Raw genomic sequence first — 22,773 nt, 5'->3', positions numbered from 1 at the left:
TGTGGGGTAAATCAATCCTTCCCAAGATTAGATCATTTTGTTGGAAAGCTTTCTTGGAAAGATGCAACACTTGTGAATTACTCCAAAGGAAAAGGCCTAATTGGTGCTTATCCCATAACCAATGCATCCTATGCAAGGCTAATGGAGAGAAGTTGCTACCACTTATTAATCTCCTACCTTTTGTTTCTGATATTTGTCATTGGTTTCTTTCTTCGTTAGGTTGCAAATGGACCCCTCCGCCAAATATATAAGGCTTTTTCGCTACTTCTTTCATTAGGTAGTCAAAAAAAAGGGATGGGCAATATGGGAAGAAAGGAATGCAACGAATTTTTTCTAAAAAGTAAAGGAATTAAGAAGCCATCATTGAAGCAACTCTTAGATCTGTGCAATAGGCAAAGTCTTAGGAGCTGTTTGTTGATGTCACTACGGATATGCTGATTAACAATGGGAAGGAAGTGGCTAATTCGGAACCAGTCCAATCAACTGCTAGTTCTATTTGGTCTGCACCGGCTTCTGGGGTTATTAAGTTAAACTTTGACGGAAGCAGTGAAGGTAATTTGGGGCCTTCAGGAATAGGTGGATCATTCAGGGATAAGGATGGGAAAGTAATTTCAATGTATTATGGTCCCATGGGGATAGGTAATTCTCTTAGAGCTGAGACTGTGGCATTAATGGAAGGCTCAAAGAAGACAAAGGAGCTGAATATTCAAAGGTAAGTACTAAGTTAATGAAGGAGATTCGAAGTTGGTTATAGGCTGGTTGCAGAAGAAACACAGCGGGCTTCGGAAGTTTGCTAATTGTAGAGAACACTGATGTGGGCCCCACTGCAGTGGTCCCCACTGTGTTCGTAGGACAGCAGTATTTGTTTCAGTTATAGTAGTGTCAGTTTGAGTCAGTTTGCTAATTCAGCTGTTATTTATTTCAGTTTTATTTAGTTTCTTTATTATGTAAGTACCAAGGGCAGATGTGTCCTTTCATCATGTACTAAACATAAACCTATAAATATTAAGAGAGTGGCGGCGGCAGATCTGTTAGAATCTGTCCCTCCTTTCAGCAACTTGTGTTCTCTTGCTTCTCTTCTATTCTCTCCCTTTTCTCTCATCTTCTTTTCTGTTTTACAAACTTAAAACCTTTTAGGATTTAAAACAGATTACAGTCTTGACCTTCTACTTGGTATCAGAGCCTATCCAGGGCTTCTCCAGTGTATCTAGTCCAGCCGATCACATGAGAACTAGCTAGGGCTGGAAGCCTTGAAAAAGTTTTTCGACGGCTGAATCTTGGAGATTACCAGGAGAAGTTTGCTCTAGGGTTTGGCTTGCCGAACTGTGATTAAGTTTGTGTCTAGGGTTTGATTGTTGGGTCGAACCCTCCTCTTCAAAGGGGATTAGTTTTTAGGGTTTCACAGTGCCCGACGACAAGTCCTACTGGTGCGGACTGCTTGGAGAGTGCAGCTGAGCACTTTAGTGATTTCAGATCACTAATTTTCTTCAAACCTACAGTTGAAACCCTATTTTTGCTCTCACAGTAGTGGTTTCAGAGAACAGCATCTCAGATTGATAGGCGATTGATTTCAGATCAGTTTTGTGTTGGTATTCCTGATCGGATCAGACCAGTTTCAGATCGGTTTTGTGTTGGTATTTCTGATCGGATCAGATCAGTTTCAGATCAGATCAGTTTCGGATCAGCTTTCAGACTTACTTCCTTGACTCTGTTTTCTGGTATAATTGCTCTAACAGTTTGTAGCCACTGAATCTTGATCAAAGATGGAGTTCAAGGGTCAGGGAGATAGTAGTTTTGGAAACCACATTCATGGTAATGTATCTGAAACCGGGTTTCAGATTACAACTATGAGATTTGATGGGTCGAATTATTTGGAGTGGGCACAATCAGCCATGATGGCTATTGGAGGAAGGGGAAAACTGGGTTACCTCTTGGGAGATGTGAAAGAACCTTCCAAGGAGGACCCAATATACACCAAGTGGGTTCAAGAGAAATATTTAGTTATGGCATGGCTGTGTAATTCCATGCAGCCACATATCAGCCGAAATTACTTGTGGGCAAAGACAGCCAAAGAAATATGGGATGTTGTGAAAGAAACATATTCCCAACCCCTCAATGTTGCCAGAGCCTATGAACTGAAGTGTGAGGTGAACAGCCTTAAACAAGGAAAGAAGCCAGTTTTTGTCTACTTCTCTACCTTGAAATCCTTGTGGCATGAGATTGATCATCTGGAGACCCTTGAGTGGGAGAGTCCCAAAAATGCACAAACTCACAGAAAACAAGTTGAGACGAATAGGGTATTTGAGTTTCTGGCTGGTTTGAATTCAGAATATGACCTTGTGCGACAACAGATATTCACAAGAGATAGTGTGACCCTTTCTCAAGCATATTCCTTGGTGCATAGTGAAGAGACCAGGAGGAAAGTTATGATGCAACCTCAGCCTTCTTTCCCAGCCTTGACAGCTATTAAACCCAAGCCAGGGGGTGACTCAGAAAGGGACCGGAAGAAGGAAGATAAACGGGATCTGGTATGTGAACATTGCAAGAAACCCAAGCACACAAAAGATACTTGTTGGAAGCTACATCCTCACTTGGTCACAGCAAAACTGGGAAATAAGAAGGGTAATGCTCATATGGCAGTGAACACTGATTCAACATCCTCATCAGGTACATCCCTGGAGACTTTAGCTGCTGCTCGGGCTGCCCTCATACAGTTGGAAAAGGATGTTGGAAGTTCAGCTCAGCCATCCCAGTCCCCATCAACTCCTGCTACATCTGCATTTGCACATTCAGGTACTCGAGCCTTAGCTTACCATCCTTCAGCTCCAGGTAATACTGATCACTACTAGGTAATAGATTCAAGTGCATCTGACCATATGACTAGCTTGCCATCTTTGTTTACTTCTTATCACTTGTCCTCTGGCCGAGATAGAGTATTAATTGTTGATGGCTCTCTTGTTCCCATTTCGGGCAAGGGGGACATCAAGTTATCGGACACTATCTCTTTATCTTCTGTTTTGCAAGTTCCTAAGCTTGATACCAACCTCCTTTCAGTTAGTAGTATTACCAAACACATGAACTGTTCAGTAACCTTTTTCCCTGACCGATGTGTTTTTCAGGATTTGGAGACAAGGAAGGTGATTGGAACTGGCCGTGAGACGAACGGGACCTATCTGCTTGGGGAGAGTACCCGACGGGAGGAGTCAGTGGATAAGAAGTCTTTTGTTTCCCAGTTTGTGAGTTCGGTTATGCTTTGGCATAACCGATTAGGTCATTTGTCTTTTAAGTCTTTGAAAAGTCTGTTTCCTCTTATTCTTTAAGTAATGAGAGTAGTTGTGAGCTTGCCAAACATTGTAGAACCTCTTATTCTTTAAGTAATAAAATGAGTAATTTCCCTTTTGATATTGTGCATATTGATGTTTGGGGGCCATATCATATCTCTTCTATGGGTGGGTACAGATATTTTCTACTGTTTGTTGATGACCATACCCGGTTTTCTTGGGTATATCTTATGCGTTCTCGGGATGAGGTTTCTGCTCTGACCCAAAACTTCCATCAGATGATTCTCACTCAGTTTAGAACTAAAATCAAAGTCCTCAGATCTGATAATGCAAAGGAATACTTTGCTCAACCATTGACCTCCTACCTTCGTAGCCATGGAGTTATTCACCAGAGCACTTGCCCTTATACACCACAGCAGAACGGCGTTGCCGAAAGGAAGAATATGCATATCTTGGAGGTGGCTATAAGCATTATGTTTACCTCCAATGTACCTATTCACTTCTGGGGTCATGCTATCCTCACGGCAGTTTATCTCATTAATCGAGTTCCTTCCCAGGTCCTTGATATGAGAACCCCCTTTTCCCTTCTTTACCCAGACAAGGAGTTGTTCATTGTTCCCCTTAAAACCTTTGGTTGTACCTGTTTCGTCCAGCTTCTCAGGCCTCATCATTCCAAGTTTGAACCTAAGGCCTCCAAATGCATTTTCCTTGGTTATGCACAAACTCAAAAGGGTTATTGCTGCTATGATCCGGTTTCAGGGAAACGGTTTGTCTCTATGGATGTCACCTTCTTTGAGGAGACACCCTACTATCCTAGGGTTTCTCCTCAGGGGGAGAGCAGTAAGAGTGGAAGTGGGGCTGTTTTCAGCAGTGAGAGTGGAAGTGGGGTTGTTCCTTTACCTATTCCACTAGGTAATGAAGGTTGTAGTGGTAAGGGTGGTCAGAGGGAGCCAGAGTTGAGAGTCTATCACAGGCGATGCAGGCAGGTTGATCCTAGTCTTTCGCAGTCCCGGCCAGATCCAGTTCCTTCTGTGGCTCCAGATCTAGAGCCTACTGAGATACCTCTCGCTGTTGCCACTTCCCCTCCTGTGGATGACCTTGATCTCCCTATTGCCATTCGCAAAGGGAAACGACATTGCACCACTTCTATAGCTCACAGCATCTCACAGCTCCTATCCTATGATCGTCTATCACCATCTTACCGGTCCTATCTCACTTCCATTGCCGATGTCCCTATTCCAAGAACAGTGCAAGAAGCCTTATCGGTTCCAGAATGGAAAGATGCAATGCAAGTCGAAATGGATGCCCTGTTGAAGAATAATACCTGGACACTGGTTGACCCACCAAAAGGAAAGAAACCGGTGGGATGCAGATGGGTATTCACTGTGAAGCATAATGTTGATGGCTCTATTGAAAGATACAAAGCCCGGCTGGTTGCAAAGGAATTCACTCAGACTTATGGTATAGACTACTTGGAGACCTTTGCCCCAGTAGCCAAGATGACCACCATTCGAGTTTTGTTATCCCTTGCAGCAAATCATTCTTGGCCCCTGTTTCAGATGGATGTTAAAAATGCCTTTCTGAATGGAGACTTACAAGAAGAGGTTTACATGCAGTTGCCTCCTGGATTCTATGATACAGAGACAGGTAAGAAGGTTTGCCGACTGAACAAGGCATTGTATGGTTTGAAACAGTCACCTAGAGCCTGGTTTGATAGGTTCAGATTAGCCCTTGGAAGGTTTGGTTATGTACAGGCCCAGTCAGATCATACACTATTCATCAAAAACATGGAGTCCTCTCTAACACTACTAGGAGTATATGTAGATGATATTGTGGTGACAGGAAATGACAGTCATGAGATTGAGTCTCTCAAGCAGCTCCTTCATCAAGAGTTTGAGGTAAAAGATCTTGGTGCACTATGATATTTTTTGGATATTGAGGTTGCTAAATCCAAGCAGGGGATTTTTATCTCTCAGAGAAAATATGTTCTAGATTTGTTGGCGGAAACTAGAAAGTTGGGTGTTAAGCCGGCCGATACACCCATCGAACAAAATCACAAGATTAGTGCAGAGGGTGGGGACCCTCTTGAGGACAAAGTTATGTTCCAACGGTTGGTTGGAAAGCTTCTATATCTCTGTCTCACTCGGCCGGATATCAACTATGCAGTTAGTGTTGTCAGTCAGTACATGCACTCCCCTAGAACTTCTCATCTTCTTGCGGCAGAACGAATATTAGCATACTTGAAGAGATGCCCGGGTAGAGGTATATTACTCAAGAACAATAATCACATGAGGGTGGAAGTCTATATAGATGCCGATTGGGCTGGAAGTGGTGATGACAGAAGGTCTACCTCTGGATATTGTGCCCTTGTGGGAGGTAACCTTGTCTCTTGGAGGAGTAAGAAGTAGAGTGTTGTTTCCCGCTCCAGTGCTGAAGCGGAATACAGGCCAATGGCTAATGGAGTGGCTGAAATCTTATGGCTGAGGTCACTACTTGAAGAGTTGGGTATTGACTATGAAAAGCCCTTAATGTTGTATTGTGATAATCAGGCAGCTATTAATATAGCCCACAACCCAGTGCAGCATGACAGAACTAAACATATCGAAGTTGATCGACATTTTGTGCGATAAAGAGTTATATCACAAGAAGTGTGTCTTCCGTACATCACATCCAATATGCAGCTCGCGGATATCCTCACCAAGGCTGTACCGAGGAAGAAGTTAGAGACAGACCTATCCAAGTTGGGCATGATAGATATCTACTCCCAACTTGAGGGGGAGTGTAGAGAACACTGATGTGGGCCCCACTGCAGTGGTCCCCACTGTGTTCGTAGGACAGCAGTATTTGTTTTAGTTATAGTAGTGTCAGTTTGAATCAGTTTGCTAATTCAGCTGTTATTTATTTCAGTTTTATTTAGTTTCTTTATTATGTAAGTACCAAGGGCAGATGTGTCCTTTCATCATGTACTAAACATAAACCTATAAATATTAAGAGAGTGGCGGCAGCAGATCTGTTAGAATCTGTCCCTCCTTTCAGTAACTTGTGTTCTCTTGCTTCTCTTCTATTCTCTCCCTTTTCTCTCATCTTCTTTTCTGTTTTCAAACCTAAAACCTTTTAGGATTCAAGACAGATTACAGTCTTGATCTTCTACTCTAATGAGGGAAGGGAGTTCAAATGGTTAACCAGGGGTTTAGAAATTCAGATTCAACAGGTGAAAAGAAGTATAAAATGCATTTGAGCAAAACAAGGGGTGAGAAGACTCTCCCCAAGAAGAGCAAGAACATTAGTTACAATACAGGTGAAAAGAAGTATAGATGCATTTGTGGAAATTCTAGAAAAACAAGGGGTGAGAAGGGATCAAATGTTTAGGGCTGTATTGTAATTTATGTTCTTGCTCTTCTTGGGGAGAGTTAAGATATTTTATCTCTCCCCACTATGTCCTTTGTAATTTCTACTTATTTATTTATTGAAAGTTCTGTTATTGATTAAGAAAAACAATCTTCATGTGATTACCAGTCAAGTCACGTGAAACCACCTTCTAGCCAGCTCATTGGGAATCTTGAGCAAGTTGCTAAAAAAAAGGCCAGGCTCCTCCCAACTGGTTTGGAGGAAGCTCCCACTTTACCCGAGCCCTTAACCCCCCCCCCCCCAATTGAATACAACCCATTATTGAGTCTGATATGGCCCCCATCTTTATGACTTCAACATGAGGGATTTCCCACCCTTTTCCTGCTGAATTCAAATTTATTTAAATTATCTTCCTTTCCCAAGTAAACCTTGAACTTATTCCCTCCTCCCAACTGTTTGCCTTCTACAAATGCATCTCCTGTCAGGGATTTCTCACCAACCACTCTTTTACCTCCATGTAGGCTCCCCACTTGCCAACTCAACATCATCTTCAACCTCTCGCCTCAATCTCCACAACGACGCTTCAGGTTCCATCCTATCCACACCTTGTACCAAGACACATCAAAAGAAACTTCAATCTAGCAAGGAACGTGGTCTGGCTTCACATATTCTACCTTAATCTTCACCACTCGAAGATTATCAGTCTCAGTTTCTTGCAGAACACCACCCAACGACTTTGCTATCTTCTCGAAACAGGATGCCTTTCAAAGTTGAATGGAAGACCAGACAGATTAATTTCAAAAGCTCCAACATCCAAGTCCTGGCTATTACAAGAAGGGACCAATTTTCAATCAACACTAGCCTCAAACCAGCCTATACAGTGTAAAAACCAATCGCCCCTATCCCCAATGTCCAGTAAGGCTCTTCTTTCATCATGGCAAGATAGAGACTTCAGAAAGATCTTCAAGTTTAGATTTGGTTTCTTCCAATATACTCTCCCAATCTATCACCTTCTTTGCAGTCTTAACAATCCACCTCTCCTCCCAACCTTCTCTGTCACTGTCCAACAACAACTTTTGTAATTTAATGGAATTACTTACTGTAACGCACTGTTGATTCTCAGATTGTGAAACATCTTTTGCTTCTCCCCTATTCTCGCCTGTCCCGCTCAATTCCAAGGAGGGCTCCAAGTGTTTAGTTTTTTTTTCTTAATCCCCAGACTCGGGATTTTTGGTCGCTTCCACCTCTTTTTTCAACAGAGAGCCATGTAAGTTTTGCATCATCAGCTTCCAAACTAAACCTTGTTTTCCTTCTGGGATACAAACAAGTTGTTTTTTCTTGTATCCAAAGAATTCAGGCACCACCACAAACCAACCTTTCTGGATCCACTTAAGCTCTACTTGGTACCTTCTTCTTGACACCTCCAAAGAACTCTTCCACCACACTTTCTTGATGGAGAATAGTGCCCCATTGATGAAACCTTTCAACCACTGTGTAACTTCTCCAATCAAAAAAGTTGTTGCTTTTCCTTCGTCTTTGATCTTTAACATAATTTTTCCTTTGCTCTAATCCTCTTCTAGCAGCACCTTCTTGGCTTAAATCTTTTTGAAGATAAATAAAGAAAAAAAATTTATTACTAAAAGAGTTTACAGCTCATAGGTGGCAAGAGGTCACCCACAAGAAACAGTCAGACAAAACAGAACAGACTTACAAACAAAATACATCAGAAAACCAGAAATTAAGCATTCAAGGAGCTCCAAAAGTCTGCCCCAAAATCTTCTTTCTATAGTCCTTGAAAATCTGGCAGGATTAACACCCAACCTATGACTGAAGAACTGATTCGAGCCACCACCTCTTCCCAACTTTTTTCCTTGTTATCAAAGATTCTTTTATTTCTTTCTTTACAAAATTCCCAGCACACTGCAAAAGGAATACAGGTCCACAAAATCTTGACCTTAGAACCACCCTGAACTCTTGGCCAACATCCAAAAGTTTCAGCCTGGTCTGAAATTGACCACTAGTCCCTCTTAAACAGCTTGAAAAAATAGGACCAAATTTAGGAAATGAAGCTGCACCTGTAGAACAAATGCAATATGTTTTCTTCTCCAGATAATCAAAGGATACATCTGCTTGGGAATTGAAAGCCTCAGCTCTTAATATTGTCCTAAGTCAGAATACACCTCTTGGCTAGCAGCCAAGCAAAGGCTTCCACTCTTGGGGGCACAGGTTTCCCCCAAACTCCCTGGACTGGATCAGCTTCCACCATGTTTCCGATCAAAATTGGGTACATTGACTTGACTATAAATTTCCCATCCTTGCAATCCTTCAACCACCTGCTATCATCAACTGATGGATTGATCTCCACTAACTGCAATTTGGACAGCAGCTCCATACCACAGAACCATTTGAGACTTCGTAACAATCCGAAATAGGTACACCCTTCCGACCCAATCTGTACAACCTTGGACAGATTTCACACCTCCCTAAACCAGACCAGTTGTCCTCCCAGAATCTAATGCTGGACCCATTCCCTGCTCTACAAGAATAGTGAGGAACAATTAAAGAATTGAAGCTCGTTGTCTCCTTCCACACACATACCCCAGAAGAGTGTCTTACTTCCTTTGAATCCCACCCAAGATTCACAACCCCATAGTTCCCAGCCACAACTCTCCTCCACAAAGCCTCCCTCTCTCTACCAAACCTCCACACCCACTTTCCCAACAAGGCTTTGTTAAAGACCCCCATTCTTTGCACTCCAAGACCCCCTTCTTTTTAGGCTTGCACACTGTTGAAGGCATTTTTTTAATCAAAATAATATTTAATAATTTAATAACCCAAATAAGTGGGTTGGCCAGTCTGCTAGCCAAACTATCAAAACTATAAAAAAGTATCCCGTATGGGAGTTCCCTCTCTTTAAGTGGGAGGGACAGGTGTCCTTCACTTAGGAGGAGGAGGTAGTTACATAACTACCCCACTCCCTATTTAAGCTCCTTAAGGGGAAGCTAGAAAGGAATGGAAACACTCTTCAGGGAAAATTATCTCAAGAGATTTTTAAGAAAAGTAAAGATAAAGAGAGAAGAAAAGAGAAGTGCTCAAGGGAAGGCAGGGAAGGAAAAGAAGTTTCACTAATACAGGTAGGAAAAGGAAAATCCTCTTCATGAATACTTCCTATATATGTCTTCTGCTATGTATCCTTCTTTCTCTCTCTTTTATTTTCACTTTTGAGAAAGGAAATAGAGGGAAATAAACCATCTACAACCAAGTGCCTCTACTTGGTTGATTATGGTGCCTCTTTCAAGACAAAGTTAGGGATTAAACCATCTACAGTCTAATTCTCAAGGGCTGATTATGGTTCCCTTTAAATGAAAATGAAGAACACAGGGATAGAAACTGTCTACAATCATATATTCAGTTTGATTGACTACGGTTCCTCTTGACAATAAAGTCGATGGAAGAATAAAGAACAAGAGAAGAGAAGAGAAGAAAAGATAAGAGAAGAGGAGGAAGAAGAGAAGAAGAAAGGAGAAGGATTAGAGGCAATGGAACAATGTTGGCGGCGCCAGCTTCATTATAATATATAGGGCGAAAAATAAGAAGGGAAATGACACTTGTGCCCCTACTATAAGTACAATAACAGAAAAAATAAAAACGCTTTAATCGGCCAAGCATACCCTAACAAAATAAAATCAATTATTTCAACACTCCCCCTCAATTTGGAGCATAAATGTCAATCATGCCCAACTTGTAACACAAATCATTATGCCGCACATGATGAAGACCTTTGGTGAAGATGTCTGCAAGTTGTTCTTCTAAGTTGACATATGGGGTGCACACTTCTCCATTCACAAGTTTCTCTCTAATAAAATGCTTGTCTACTTCAATGTGTTCCGTCCTATCATGGAGGACTGGATTAGCTGCAATGTTGATAGCAGCTTTATTATCGCAATAGAGTGACATAAGGTTGTTAACTGCAAAACCCAGTTGACCTAATAGATTTCAGCAACTCCATGAGACATAACTCTATATTCTGCTTCAGCACTAGATCTAGCCACCACACTTTGCTTTTTACTTCTCCATGTGACTAGGTTTCCCCCTACAAAGGCACAATACCCACTGGTAGACTTTCGGTCATCAACTACCCCTGCCCAATCAGCATCAGTATATACTTCCACCTTTAAATGTCCATGTTTCTAGAACAGCAAACCAGCTCCAAGAAACTTCTTGAGGTATCTAAGGATCCTCTCTACAACTTCAAGGTAAGTTGTCGTAGGATTGTGCATGAACTGACTAAGGACACCCACTGCATAAGCAATATCAGGCTTGGTCATAGACAAATACAAGAGTCTCCCTACAAGTCTCTGAAACTTCTTCACATCTTTCAAGAACTCTCCCTGACTGTCTCCCAGTTGATGGTTAGGTTCAATTGGTGAGTCAATTGGTCTCGCCCCTAGTTTGTCTGTATCTTCTAGTAGATCCAGTGCATATTTTCGTTGGGAAATAAAGATGCTTTTGTGAGAGCGGGCAACTTCAATTCCAAGGAAATAATGTAAGGGGCCTATATCTTTCACCTCAAATTGAGTGGCTAAGAACTTTTTGTCTCTGTATTTCAGCCTCCCAATCTCTTGTGGTCACTATGTCATCCACATACACAATTAGAGTTGCAATTTTTCCTTCACCTTTCTTCACAAATAGAGTGTGGTCTGACTGGCATTGTTTGAACCCCATCTATTGAACTTCTAAGTGGAACTTACTAAACCTGGCCCGAGGAGATTGTTTCAACCCATATAAAGATTTTTTTTAGCCTACACACTTTCTGTTCACTGCCTTTGGCACAAAATCCTGGAGGTTGTGTCATGTACACTTCCTCTTCTAAGTCACCATTCAAGAAAGCATTTTTTACGTCCAATTGGTGAAGTTCCCACTCAAGATTTGTTGCCAATGAAAGGAGAATCCTGATAGAGTTCATCTTGGCTACTGGAGCAAAAGTCTCTGCATAGTCCACTCCGTATACTTGTGTAAAACCTTTTGCCACCAGTTTGACCTTATACCTTTCAACAGTTCCATTAGCCTTGTGTTTCACTGTGAACACCCACTTGCAACCCACTGGTTCATTCCCTTCAAGAAGATCCACCAACTCCCAAGTGTCATTTTTGTGTAATTCATCAATCTCTTCCTTCATTGCATTTGTCCATTCAGGTTTGGATCAAGCTTCTGCCACATTCTTAGGAATGGGGATAATGTCAACAGAGGAGAGGAATGCACGATATGAAGATGAAATATGGTCATAGGACACAAAGTGAGAGATAGGATGATTAGTGGTACAAGATATAACACCCTTTCTCTTAACAATAGGAACATCAAGATCATTAATGACAAGGGAATCAACATTGAGAGGAACAAGCATATCAATAGGAGCAAGTGTACCTGGCTAATGAGAAGGAGCAACCTTCGGTGAAGCCGATGATGTTGGTTGCATAGTGCCAGGCTCCATGACTCTTGAACTCTACAGGCTTTTGTGGCGGCAAAGAAAGACACGGAATGGAGGAGGGTTATGTAGAGGAGGTAGTTGAGTCTGAGCCTGTTTCTCCTGAACCCTACTCTCCGCCTGAGGAGAAACTGAGAAGAAAGGTTGATTCTCAAAAAAGGATACGTCGATTGAGACATAGTACTTGTGAGAGGTGAGATCATAGCAACGGTACCCCTTTTGAGATAAAGAGTAACCAAGGAAAACACAAGGAATAGCACGAGGGTCAAGTTTACCCCGATTAGGTAACAAGTTATGAACAAAGCAACGACACTAGCTTCATTATAATATATAGGGCGAAAAAAATAAGAAGGAAAATGACCCTTGTGCCCCTACTATAAGTAAAGTATAATAACATAAAAATAAAAACGCTTTAATCATCCAAACAGACCCTAACAAAATAAAATCAATTATTTCAACAGTTCCTTTTCTGTATGATTAAGGCTGTCTACAGTCAAAATTTTATCTGATTGACTACAGGAAGAAAGGAGTGAGAAGGAAATGTATTGTTGTACAGTTTCTTGATTGTATTTTCTTTTCTTTCTTCTCATTCTTGTGCACTGATGTAAAAGAAACACAAATGAAAAGTTCCTTCTGAGTACCCTATTGTTCCATGTATTCATTTCTCCATGTCAGAATCAAAAGGTGTTCTCTACTTTCTTGTGGAGATGTAATTAAGGGAGCAATCTGTATGATTCCCTGAATGGGCCTTACCCAAAATAATAAAAACTCAATCACTTGATTGAGTGAATTATGCTGCATGAGAATTTATTAAAATTTTCAAACCAACACACACCACCTCCCACTTAACTAAATGTACTTTCTTTCTTTCAACCCTCACACTCCACAAAAACTCCCTTTGGAATTCTTTCTGTCTCCCCAACACTGTGTTTGGAGCCTTTAATAAAGATAGACAATAAGTTGGCAAGTTAGAAAGGACACTCTTTATCAATAAAATTTTCCCAGCAAAAGAAATGAATTTTCCTTTCCAACCAACCAACCTTTGGTCAATTCTGTCTAGCACAGGTTGCCAGGTAGAAACAGCAGAAGCCTTAGACCCAATTGGAAGCCCCAAATAAGAGAAAGGGAAGTTGCCAAGCAGACAGCCCAAGGCTCCTGCACACTCCTCAATAACAGAATTTTGGATGTCTCCCACTCCAATCATGGTACTCTTTCCCAGGTTAATCTTGAGACCAGACAGCATTCGAAAACAGTTCAGAATGCTTCTAAGAAAACAAGCCTGCTCCACATCCGCCCCCAAAAAGATTAAAGTGTCATCAGCATATTGCAAATGTGAAATGATTAAGCCCTCCCTTCCGATCTTAAACCCAGAAATTAAGCTTTCTTCACACCCTTTAATGATCAGTTTACTTAACACTTCTTCACACCCTTGCCTTAAACCCCTTGAAGAACTGAAAAAATCTGTTGATACTCCATTTACAACAACAGAAAAGGACACTGATGAAATGCAAGCAAGGATCCAACTTCTCCATCTTTCCCTGAAGCCCATCCTCCCCATATGCCTTCTCAAGGTCAACCTTACAAATTAACCCTACCTCCCCATTTCTGATATTTGAGTCAACACGTACATTAACAATCAAAACCCTGTCCAGGATCTGTCCTCCTTGCAGAAACACCATTTGGGTGGGCCCCACCACAGTATGTAACACCATCTTTAACCTCCCAGCCAGCACCTTTGCCAGAATTTTATATGGGCTGCAAATCAAGATGATAGGTCTGAAATCTTTGACTTGAACAGCCCCAACTACTTTTGGTATAAGATAAATGTTGCATTTGCTGATTTTTTTAGCTTTCTCTTCCCCCCAAAACTCCCTAAACATCAGATTAGGTCCACCTTCTTGGCTTCAATCTTTAGTTGAGATCTCCATCTTGTGATTGGGGAGAAAGACCCTTCGACTCCTTGCACTGCTCTCCACTCCATATCCTAAAAAACCCGCTTCATTTACGCCATGAATGTTGTTTTCCTAACAGCATTTGGGGCTATTTCTTCCAGCTCTTTGAATTGGTGTCTTGGGATCCACATTTCCCTAGCAATATTTTTGCTAGCTGGCATGTCTTCCATGGAAGCAAGAAAGCAAAAGTTGTTTGGAGCTGTATACCTTTTGCAGTTTGTTGGGAATTGTGGAAGGAAAGAAATAGAAGATCGTTGAAGGGAAAGCACGATGCGAGGAGAAGATTTATTCGAGGATGTATCAAGCTGCTGGAATAGATTTTGATTTTACCATATTTTAAAGTGTCTAAAGAGTCTCTTGGGGCAGGTTTTTGGTTTATTTTAGAGCTGGAAAATGTTCAGTGGTGACTAAAATTGTTGTAATTTTCTGTTTTATTATACTTTTTTCTTTTGAGTGATTACTCATCAATCTTCCTGATTGTAATCTTTTTTATCAGTAACAAAAAATTTTCATTGCTTAAAATAACCACAAGGTTAAGAGCCTTGCACTCTACCGGCTGAGCTAGACAGGCTTTTTTTATTTGAATGAAATTTTCTTTTATATTTATTACCAAAAAAGATTCCTTAAGAACTCACCATCCACTTTCTGTTTCTCTCTAATTTTCTACCAAACTAAACACAATGTAATAAAATAAAGAAATTTACCTCATCCCTGAATAATGTTAGAATTAAATTTTCTTTCAGTACAACCTGGAAAAAGAAAAAGTATCAAAAATAACAGATGTAAGTAATAGAATAGAGCATCATGTAAAGTGGCAATAACCATTAACCACAAAATACCAAATTAAATAACAAGCTCCAACTGTGACCTAACAAAGGAAATAGGTGAAATACAATAAACTATGCCAAACCTGCCCAACAAATATAGTTACCCTATTTCTACCAGTATCTCAACCTTTTGTCTTGGTAACAAATAAGGTGAAGATAGAAGAACACCACCCCATGAATTGAAGAATTTACATGGAAAGTACATAAAAGATTCATACGTAAAAGGATAAAGCAGGATTGGTAATTCAATTATTTTTTCATTCTATATAACACTACCAAACTTGATATCTCTTGACAGTGTAGCCGGCCAGAGATAGGTGAAAGAGGAGAGAAGAGAAGAGAAGAGAAGAGAAGAGAAGAGAAGAGAGGAGAAAAGAGAGGGTTTGCAATGCATCAGTACTGGCGGCGCTAGTGTTTTTTTAATATATATAGGGCGACAGAAAATAACAAGGGAAAAGACCCTTGTGCCCCAGAGTACAATAACAGGCATAACAGAAATAAAAAACGAAATAAAAAACACTTTAATTTGGACAAACAGGCCCTAACAACTGCAACTAAGTTATTCTAACATTATTCCAACACTCCCCCTCAAGTTGGAGCATAGATGTCAATCATGCCCAACTTGTCACACAAATCTTTGTGCCGCACATGATGAAGACCTTTGGTGAAGATATCTGCAAGTTGCTCTTCCGAGTTGACATATGGTGTGCACACTTCTCCACTTTCAAGTTTCTCTCTGATAAAATGCTTGTCCACTTCAATGTGTTTCGTCCTATCATGCAGAACAGGATTAGCAGCAATATTGATGGCTGCTTCATTGTCACAGTAGAGTGAACTAGGATTGTTTACAGCAAAACCCAGTTCACCTAACAGATTTCTTATCCACATGACTTCCGCAACCCCATGAGCCATCGCTCTATACTCTGCTTCAGCACTGGATCTAGCCACCACACTTTGTTTTTTGCTTCTCCATGTGACAAGGTTTCCTCCTACAAAGGCACAATAACCACTGGTGGACTTCCGGTCATTGACTGCTCCTGCCCAATCTGCATCAGTATATACTTCCACTTTTAAGTGACTGTGTTTCTGGAACAACAAACCAACTCCAGGAAACTTCTTGAGATATCTCAAGATCCTCTCTACAGCCTCAAAGTGAGTTGTCATCGGGCTGTGCATGAATTGACTAAGGACACCCACTGCATAGGCAATATCAGGCCTGGTCATAGACAAATACAGAAGTCTCCCCACGAGTCTCTGGAACATCTTTACATCTTTCAAAAACTCTCCCTGACTGTCTCCCAGAAGGTGATTAGGTTCAATAGGTGAATCAGATGGTTTTACCCCCAACTTGCCTGTATCTTCTAGTAGATCTAGTACATACTTCCGTTGGGAAATAAAGATGCCCTTGTGAGAGCGGGCAACTTCAATTCCAAGGAAGTATCATAAGGGGCCTAGATCCTTCACCTCAAATTTAGTGGCTAAGAATTTTTTTAGTCTCTGGATTTCAGCCTCCCAATCTCCTGTGATCATTATGTCATCCACATACACAATAAGAGCTGCAATTTTACCTTCACCTCTTTTTACAAACAAGGTATGATCTGACTGGCATTGTTTGAACCCCATTTGTTGGACTGATATATGGAACTTACTAAACCAAGCCCGAGGTGATTGTTTCAATCCATATAGGGACTTTTTCAACCTGCACACCTTTCGTTCACTGCCTCTAGCACTGAACCCTGGGGGTTGGGTCATGTACACCTCCTCTTCCAAGTCACCATTCAGGAAGGCATTCTTGATGTCCAATTGGTGAAGATCCCGGTCAAGATTTGTTGCCAAGGAAAGGAGAATCCGGATGGAGTTCATCTTCGCTACAGGGGCAAAAGTCTCTGCATAGTCTACTCCATATACCTGTGTGAAGCCTCTTGCTACCAGTCTAGCCTTGTACCTTTCAACAGTTCCATCAGGTTTGTGTTTCACTGTGAACACCCACTTGCACCCCACTGGTTCATTCCCTTCAGGAAGATCTACCAACTCCCACGTACCATTTTTATGTAAGGCATCAATTTCTTCCTTCATTGCATCTGTCCATTCAGGTTTTGACAAAGCTTCTGCCACGGTCTTAGGGATGGGAACACTATCCACAGAGGAGAGGAAGGCACGGTACGAGGGTGAAACATGCTCATAGGACACAAAGTTAGAGATAGGATGATTAGTGGTACAAGATCTAACACCCTTTCTCTTAGCAATAGGAATATTAAGATCATTGGGGACATGTGAATCAACAGAGCAATGGGAGCAAGTGTACCTGGCTGATGAGACGGATCTGCCTCGGGTGAATTCGATGATGTTGGTTGCATAGTGTCCGGCTCCACGGCTCTTGAACTCTGCTGGCTCTTACGACGACGATGGAAAACCCAAAACGGAGGAGGATCAGGTAAAGGAGGTAGTTGAATCTGAGTCGTCGCCTGTTTCTCCTTAACCCTACTCTCCCCCTGAGGAGAAACCGAGAAGAACGGTTGACTCTCAAAGAATGAGACATCAATGGAAACATAGTACTTGCGGGCAATGGGATCATAGCAACAATACCCCTTTTGAGATGAGGGGTAACCAAGAAAAACACAAGGAATAGCCCGAGGGTCAAGTTTACCACGAGTAGGTGAGCGGTTGTGGACAAAAAGACACCCAAAAAACGTGCATCGGAATGGTGGACAGCGGGACTGTAGGGAACAGGAGCTGATGTGGGGCCTTATACTCTAGTAGCCGAGAGGGCATGCGATTGATGATATATGTCGCACACAATACTGCATCCATCCAGAACTGTTTTGGCACATTCATATGAATCAGCAAGCCACGAGCAACTTCGAGTAGATGACGATTTTTTCGTTCAGCCACACCATTTTGTTGGGGTGTCCTGGCACAAGAGCTTCGCTGAAGTGACCCACTCGAATTAAAGAACTTCGTGAGATCACTATGGAAATATTCCTTTGCATTGTCCGACTGGAAAATATGAATTTCCGTTTGGAACTGAGTGAACACCATGCGTTGGAAATCTTTCACAATTTGTGGCACTTCATCTCGAGATCGCATAGGATAAACCCAAGTGTATCGAGAATAATCATCAATCAGCGTAACAAAATACTTATAGCCAGCCGCAGTAGGTAGAGTAACAGGGCCCCAAACATCAGAATAAACAATATGAAAGGGAAATTCAGATCTTTTATTTCTTAAAGGTAAAGAGCTTCTACAATGCTTACTCAACTGACAAGTTTGACACTGTAACTGACTCATTGACAAGGACTCAAACAACTTTGGGAACATAACTTTTAACGACTCAAAAGAAAGATGACCTAAACGACTATGCCATAAATAGGCCTGACTCTCACTCGACGAACTTGTGGACTCAGTCGCCACTAGACCAGCATTATTCTCCAACACATAGAGACCATCCACCATGCTTCCTCTACCAATCGTCTTCCCCAAAGTCAAATCCTGAAACACACATGAAGACGGAAAAAAGGTGACTGAGCAGTTCAAAGAGTGAGTAATACTACTGATGGACAACAAATTAATAGGTAATTTCGGAACATGCAGGACATTTGGAAGAGTAAGGCCAAGTGGGAGAGATATGGTGCCTCGGCCAGCTATGGTAGAAAAAGAACCATCAGTCAGTCTTACCTTATCTCTCCCAGAGAGAAGGTTATATGTCTGGAACAAATTTGTCTTACCGGTTATGTGATTTGAGGCTCCGGAGTCAATAATCCAAGGTGAATCAATAATATGAGATGACACATGGAAGGCTGTGGCAATACCTGATGTAGACGCAAATGAGGTAGGAGTAGGCCCAGAATCCACCTGGCGAAGAGTCCTACCATACAATTCCAAATGTTCACGGAAGGAATTGATAATATCTTCCTTAGGGTCAGAACCAGGATGTCTCTCCTGAGTTACGGAAGGACTAGTCTCTGTCGATGCCAGATTAGCTGAGTTATACCTTCTTTGATTCTGCTGGCATGGTTTCTTGCCCTGATCCGGTGTTGACTTCTTGCCCAAATCCTGTGCCCATTTAGGTTTTCCATGGAGATCCCAGCATGTATCTTTAGTGTGTCGTGTCTTCTGGCAGTGAGTGCACCAAAGCTTGCTTTTATCTTCTGTTTTTTTCTGAGTGTCACCCCTTTTAAAACCACCTCCGACATTTGTATCTGAATTTCCCGGACTCCTAGGGCAACTGACTCCCCTTCTACACCATTCATCACACTTCTTCTGCTTTCTTCTGACTGCACCAAGGCATACACCTCCTGAACTGATGGCAAGTCTTTACTACCCAAGATCTGTACCCCGATGGACTCATATGACTGATTCAACCCTAGGAGAAAGGCAAACACGCGTTGCTGTGATGCAAGTGACTTATAGGCTTTTGCATCTTCATCACACTTCCAATTCACGTTCTGATAGTGATCAAGTTCTTTCCATATTGATGTCAAATCAGAATAGTACATCGAGAGACTCCTCTCCCCCTGCTTGCAAGTAGAAGATTCAACTTGTAGTTGATATATCTTGGCATAGCGTCTCTGTTCTGAATAAGTGGACTTCGCTTGTTCCCATATCTCACAAGCAGTTTCAGCCCACATAAAGGTCTTCCTTACTTGTGGCAGCATTGAAACCAAGAGCCAAGACATCACCATACTGTTCTCTTGGTCCCACCTATCATGCTCAGCACTTCCATACTTCGGTTCCTTTACTCTCCCATTGATGTATCCTATTCGCCCCCTAGCAGCGATGTAGTGTTTTATTCCCCTAGACCACTCAAGGTAATTCAGACCATCAAAGGGAATGACAGCCATGGGAAAGCTCATATCCATTCCCCCACTCACTCCATTGTGGCTTCCTGAGATTTCTGAAGTAGCAGAATTCTCAGTCGACATGGTCAAGCAGTTACTCAATCCCACACACCGGATTTAGGACCCCTCCTTACTCCACAAGCAATGATCCACTCAGTTCACACCCACACACTAGGGTTTACCAACCAGATTGTGCACAAACCGTACCAAATTCTGGACAAAACTGAGGTAATATTCGGCAGTTTCAGACCTGCCTATCGAATCAATAGGAGAGATCCTTCTTGCTTATGGTCAACTCAAACCATTGAGAAGACAGGTCAGCATTGACCTACAGGTGTCTTAACACACCAATAGGATCACACGATCCAAGACAACTAGGGTTACACAGGTTCGATAGCATTCAGCCGCCCCAGATTCATAGGGTTTTCACTCGGCCCATGATCAAGGAGAGTAAAGAGGAGAAAATTAGAGGGAGAACTACACCAGTCGTAGCTATTCTGTAGTCCAGAATCAGATTTCCTTTCTGCTAGTCTGTTCGACCTATTCTTTGGGTTGATCGATCTTCTCTTGACAGTAGGGTTGATCGGTCTGCTCTCTTTTAATCAGTATTCCTGCTCTGATACCATCTTGACAGTGTAGCCGGCCAGAGATAGGTGAAAGAGGAGAGAAGAGAAGAGAAGAGAGGAGAAAAGAGAGGGTTTGCAATGCAACAGTACTGGCGGCGCCAGTGTTTTTTTAATATATATAGGGCGACAGAAAATAACAAGGGAAAAGACCCTTGTGCCCCTGAGTACAATAACAGACATAACAGAAATAAAAAACGAAATAAAAAACACTTTAATTTGGACAAACAGGCCCTAATAACTGCAACTAAGTTATTCTAACATTATTCCAATAATATCTATGTGCTCTTTGAGCCCCAAAAGCAGTATTGTCTTTTTTTTTTTCAATCAACGGTAAAAGGAGTATTTTTGGGGATTAGATAAATAGTTGGGATAAGACTTAGATAGTGACAATGATGATGATGATTAAGAGAGGAGAGAAGTACAGCATGCCCAGGTGCAATGCAAAGAAAAAAAAAGGAGAAAGGGTAAGGAAAGATAACAAAAAGAAGACTTTTCTTTTATGATAACAAAAAGATAGACAAAAAAGAGATCTACCACATGTTTTTCTGTTGGGAATGGTTTTCTCTTTGCTTGGGTGCAGATGGAACCCCTCGCCAAATGTTCAAGGCTTGTTTACTTCTTCCTTTGCTCACTTGAGAAAGAGAAGGGGAAGAACCCTTTGGAGGTGTACAAGAGTAGAAATATGCTGGACAATATGGGAAGAAAGGAATCAAAGAATTTTTCTGACAAGGAGCAGAGAAGCAATCATAGAAGCCATCACTGTCAGAGTTATCCATTGGGTTAAATCCTTCAGAAGCTTTGATGACATTCCCACAAATGACTTGCTTAGAAAGTAGGAGGTGGCTAATTCTTCTCTTCCAAGAGCTGTTATTAGGCCGGTTTGGGTCCCACCTCCTAGTGGGTTTTTTAAACTGAATTTCAATGGTAGTAGTGAGGGGAATCCAGGCCCTTCAGGTATTGGAGGTGTTTTTTGGAATGAGAGAGACTAGGGAGGAGTTATTGCCCTTTACTCGGGACCAATAGGTGTGGGAGACTCCTTGAGGGCAGAAGTTCTGGCTGTGATGGAAGGGATCCAAAAAGCCAAGGAGCTGAATAGAAGAAAGTTGATCATAGAAGGAGATTCAAAGCTGGTAGTTAGCAAAGACGAGACTGGCTGGTAGAAATTTGTTAATGAGGAACTTTAAAGTTTTTAACTCAGGATATAGAGATCAACTCTTCTGGGCTGTTCTGTAATTGCTGTACCCTATTGTCATCTTAGAGAGAGTTAAGAGAGTTTATCTCTCTCCAGGGTGTTCTCTTGTATCTTCTTCATTAATTAATTAAGTTCCTGGTTATTGATCAAAAATAAAAAAGAGATCTGCCACTAATATTCAAACTTTGAACTTCTGTCTTTGCCCCTTCAATATAAAGAAAATAATGTGAGGCATTAAAAAGAGAAGAATAACCAACATCACACTGAGAATACCATAGCAATGTCAATGCTGGTAACACGAAGTAGCTCATCAGGACAAACAAGATAGCCAAGAAGAACCCATTCCCGGTAAGAAGTGACATTTGCTAAATCTTGAGCCCTCTGCAAGGAAAAACATAAAGTGATAATGCAAATAATCAAGAACGGAACATACATTCTCGTTTAGAAAGCTTAAGAGTTCATGAATGTGCGCATGGATAATCTAGCATATACGATGACATTTAACAATTTCTAAGTTATCCAAGAATATCATGCATACCATTGGGTGAGCTGAATTTGTAAGTATGTCTGGATACCGAGGATGAAATGGACTTAGAAACCCCTCATTTCTCAACTTCCTGGTATCAGTAGACAGAAAAATAATAGGTCCAACAGCCTCCAAAACCTGAAAACAAAGAGTCCCTCAGCCACAATAAAGCATTTCACTGAAAGGTTGTTAAGATTCTATGAGGAACATTAATGAAATTAACAGTGTATATTAAATTCATTTGTTCAGCCAAAGATTGACAAGAATATAGAATTCAAATACTTGATGTAATAGAAACTATGGTTATTAATACATGTATATAGTCAAAGTAAACTACAGATTGTAGGATACAATCAACTATTAGCGATTATATTGTGCATCTTACTTTCCAAACCCTTTCTTTCTCGGTAACAAAAAATAATAAAGAAGCAGCAAAAGACTGGGTGCTATCTTATCACCCTGGCTGTTGCTTGTACTCAGATCCTTTTTGTTTTCTTTTTAATAAAATTTTCTTTTTTACTCTTCAAAAAACGATGAGGATGAGGTGAGGATGATGAAAGTGAAGAAAGTGTTAAGATGAAGAACGGGAAGGCACTATGACCTGATGGTATTACAATAGAGGTTTGAAAAGTTACGGGAAAGGAAGACTTATTATGGCTAACCTTAACCGAAAAATCTAATAAGATAATGAAAACAAA

At 41.3% G+C, this 22,773-nt stretch overlaps 1 protein-coding gene across 1 annotated transcript in view; it reads right to left on the bottom strand.

Annotated features, from left to right (window-relative positions):
- The window catches only part of GRL (transcription activator), a 161,540-nt gene that overhangs the window by 126,387 nt on the left and 12,380 nt on the right, over positions 1 to 22,773 (bottom strand). The window contains exons 8-10 of the mRNA XM_088954124.1: positions 22,088 to 22,213; positions 21,823 to 21,930; positions 14,771 to 14,815 (exon numbers count right to left, since the gene is read on the bottom strand). Coding sequence (XP_088810250.1) covers positions 14,771 to 14,815; positions 21,823 to 21,930; positions 22,088 to 22,213 — 279 coding nt within the window. The remainder of the gene's footprint in view (positions 1 to 14,770; positions 14,816 to 21,822; positions 21,931 to 22,087; positions 22,214 to 22,773) is intronic.

The sequence above is a fragment of the Nelumbo lutea genome, chromosome 7, assembly GCF_056320005.1.
Source record: "Nelumbo lutea isolate HS-2025 chromosome 7, American lotus-T2T, whole genome shotgun sequence".
Lineage (NCBI taxonomy): Eukaryota > Viridiplantae > Streptophyta > Magnoliopsida > Proteales > Nelumbonaceae > Nelumbo > Nelumbo lutea.
Note: the sequence above shows the minus strand (reverse complement) of the source record. Positions and strands in the feature narration are given on the sequence as shown.